At 32.9% G+C, this 2727-nt stretch overlaps 1 protein-coding gene across 1 annotated transcript; it reads right to left on the minus strand.

Moving 5' to 3' along the window:
* On the minus strand, positions 1204–1967 carry LOC104764636 (metallothionein-like protein 2A). Its single transcript, XM_010488206.2, has 2 exons — positions 1821–1967; positions 1204–1642 (listed from the first exon to the last, which is right to left on the minus strand). The coding sequence occupies exons 1-2, from the start codon at positions 1883–1885 to the stop codon at positions 1462–1464; spliced, it is 246 nt and encodes an 81-aa protein (XP_010486508.1). The 5' UTR covers positions 1886–1967; the 3' UTR covers positions 1204–1461.

Here is a 2727-nt window from a genome sequence, read left to right on the forward strand (position 1 = left end):
AGCTCAAAGATTACGAAAGGGTTTTTTAAGAAACAAATATTCAACGCAACAATGCTTTGTTTGTACCTTGAATCTAGCAGGTAGGCTTTGCAAAAGTTTTGCGTGGATGCAAAGACCAATGATTTGTGGCAAGTGACAATGTGGAAGGGTTGGAGTGAATGTAATTCTGTAAAAAAAAAAAGATGGCACAGTTTAATACATCTCTGGATAAAAAGAGAAAGGTAATTAGAAGAATCGCAATATATAACTATTTTCTTACCTAACGTAACTCTTGTCATCATCAACTTCAACTGATTCCTCTGTAACTATGTTGAGATCTTCTAGAGAAAGGTCATGATGCTCTGGATCTTTGATATCTCTTATATGATTTGTAGATTGTTAAGGAAAAAAGAAAAAGGAGAGATGCATGATCCAATATTACTAATAAACATAAACATGACAAAAATCAGTGTCTTAGTAACTAGGGAATACGAAATTGTATAAGGATATCAAAAATCTCGAGCTGGTCTATCGGTTCTACTGAAGACTCATCGGTATTGCTCTGATTAGTACGAGCACGCCGTTCTCTCTTTGGGTAAACAATTGGTTTCTCATTCATTAATCCAGAACCCATATTGAACGCTTAATGATACACCCTAACGATCAATAGTTGCAAAAACCAAAGAAGCTTGTTAATTGTGATGTGGAAAAAATCCTTAGTAAACCTTAATCCTCAAAGGGAGACGGAACAAGAAAGGAAGAACGAAATACGTATAGCCAAAGATACCGAGATAAAAGTTGTTTCTCGATATGATATTTAACCTAAACAAGAGATTTGACCTTATCGTACTCAAATATTTCCCTAAATACAATTTGAGTCGTGATCTCTCTCTAATGTTATTTTTGTTACAATTATTTCTTCTATGGTCCCAAGGCATTATACTTTTTTGTTTTTAACATTTTTTATAAAGATAAATTAGAAACCAAACTGAATAAAGTAAATAATCTTTGAAAATCCGGTTTGATTATACAAACACAACTACGGCCCAATTATTGTGGTTCGGTAATAGGTTTACTTTCCGTTTTCAAATTAACATTTTCACACTTGAATCAAATTAACAGATATCTGTCTAGAACACTCGTTAACCAAACCAAAAAAATTCACTAAAGCCAAACAACTGAGATGACCAATAATGAAAAGCCAAAAAAAAAAAAAAAAAAAAAGACAGAATAATGAACTATAATAACTTTTTCATTCGAAAATACAAACTCATCACATGGCAGAGACATCTAATGATCTAATATATATGATCATCAAACCACACACAGACAAAAGATTACGGTCGGCTAGAAGATAAGCTGCAGCCGTTATTATTACACATAAACCAAACCTAGAAAACACCATTAAGGTTACTTATTAAATTACTTAGATTAAAAGACTGGATATTATCTCTGCCTATATTAAAAGATAGATATCTTCATTCATTTACAGGTGCAAGGGTCACACTTGCAGTCAGATCCACACTTGCAAGCATCGTTCTCAGCGTTGTTACTCTCACCGGAAGCCTCGTACTGGTTCTTCATCGCCGGTGCAACGCCGAAGACGAAAGTCTCAGCTGTAGTCGTCTCGCCGGAAAATCCCAAGTCTGGGTACATTTTGCAACTGTAAAAACAATCAAACAAAACTCATCAGTATCGGATGAAAACAGAGATGGTGTAATTCAACAAAAAAAAAAAAAAAAAACACCATCGATTCAAAGTTGTTGCATGCAACGATTTCACCGAAAAAATAACACTATTTTCTTGATATATAATCATATAGAAAGTAAACGTGACGTTACCCTCCGCAACCGTTGCCGCACTTGCAGCCAGATCCACAACCACAGTTTCCTCCACAGCAAGACATTTTTTGTAAAGAAATTTTCAAAGAATTATCTCAGAGATTTGTTAGAAACTTGATATGATCACCGAATGAAAATTAATGACAAGAGATAGCTCCTAGATTTATAAGCTAAGTGAGATAATAATGACCATACACGTGTCAAGATCTTACTCCGCTCTTATCTCCTAAATATCAGTTCTAAACTAGTTTTTTACGTTTCTAACCCTTCGTGGCATTGATTCTCGTACGTCGGTTCAATAATTGTCGGTTCAAATAATTGCGGAGTGTGTGTTGGCTCTGGTACGTTCGAGAGCGTACCCAAGTTCCGTGTGTTGCGGTCTTATCACCGTTAAGATTTAAACACCGCCTTACGTGTACTCGTGTAGATCTAAGATCTACGGTTTCGATCTTTGTTAACCTTAATTGTCCTTTGTCCACAGCATATATTCGTAAAACCGTTTATTTTTTAAGATTTTTTTATTTTACAATAGTAAAACAAAGATATTTTTAGCAGGGAAAATATCTAAAAATATCTCCAATAAAAAGAGTTTTTTTGGAGTTCTTGATATTACTAGAGTTTTTTTTTGGTCGTTTCTTAAGAAAGAGTTATCCAATAAAAAAGAGTAAAATACATTGAAAAAAAAAATGAGAAAATCTTTAAAAGTATAATTCATTGCTTACTTCTTGGTACCCCACGTTTTCATAAATCATTTAAATAAGTTAGTATACTAATATAATTAGGTTTTTTAGTTAGTTAATATAAATCTTAGAATATTATATATAATATGTTGTATTTGCAAAATTTACCCTATAGTAAATTTCTTTGTTTTGTAATATCAATGTACTTAAATATATATTTTTATTTT

Source organism: Camelina sativa, chromosome 19 (genome assembly GCF_000633955.1).
Source record: "Camelina sativa cultivar DH55 chromosome 19, Cs, whole genome shotgun sequence".
NCBI lineage: Eukaryota > Viridiplantae > Streptophyta > Magnoliopsida > Brassicales > Brassicaceae > Camelina > Camelina sativa.

Coding starts and splice junctions, on each gene's coding strand:
- LOC104764636 (XM_010488206.2), bottom strand. CDS start 1,885: ATGTCTTGCTGTGGAGGAAACTGTGGTTGTGGATCTGGCTGCAAGTGC. Junction 1,643..1,820: donor TGCGGCAACGGTTGCGGAGG/GTAACGTCACGT, acceptor TTGTTTTTACAG/TTGCAAAATGTACCCAGACT.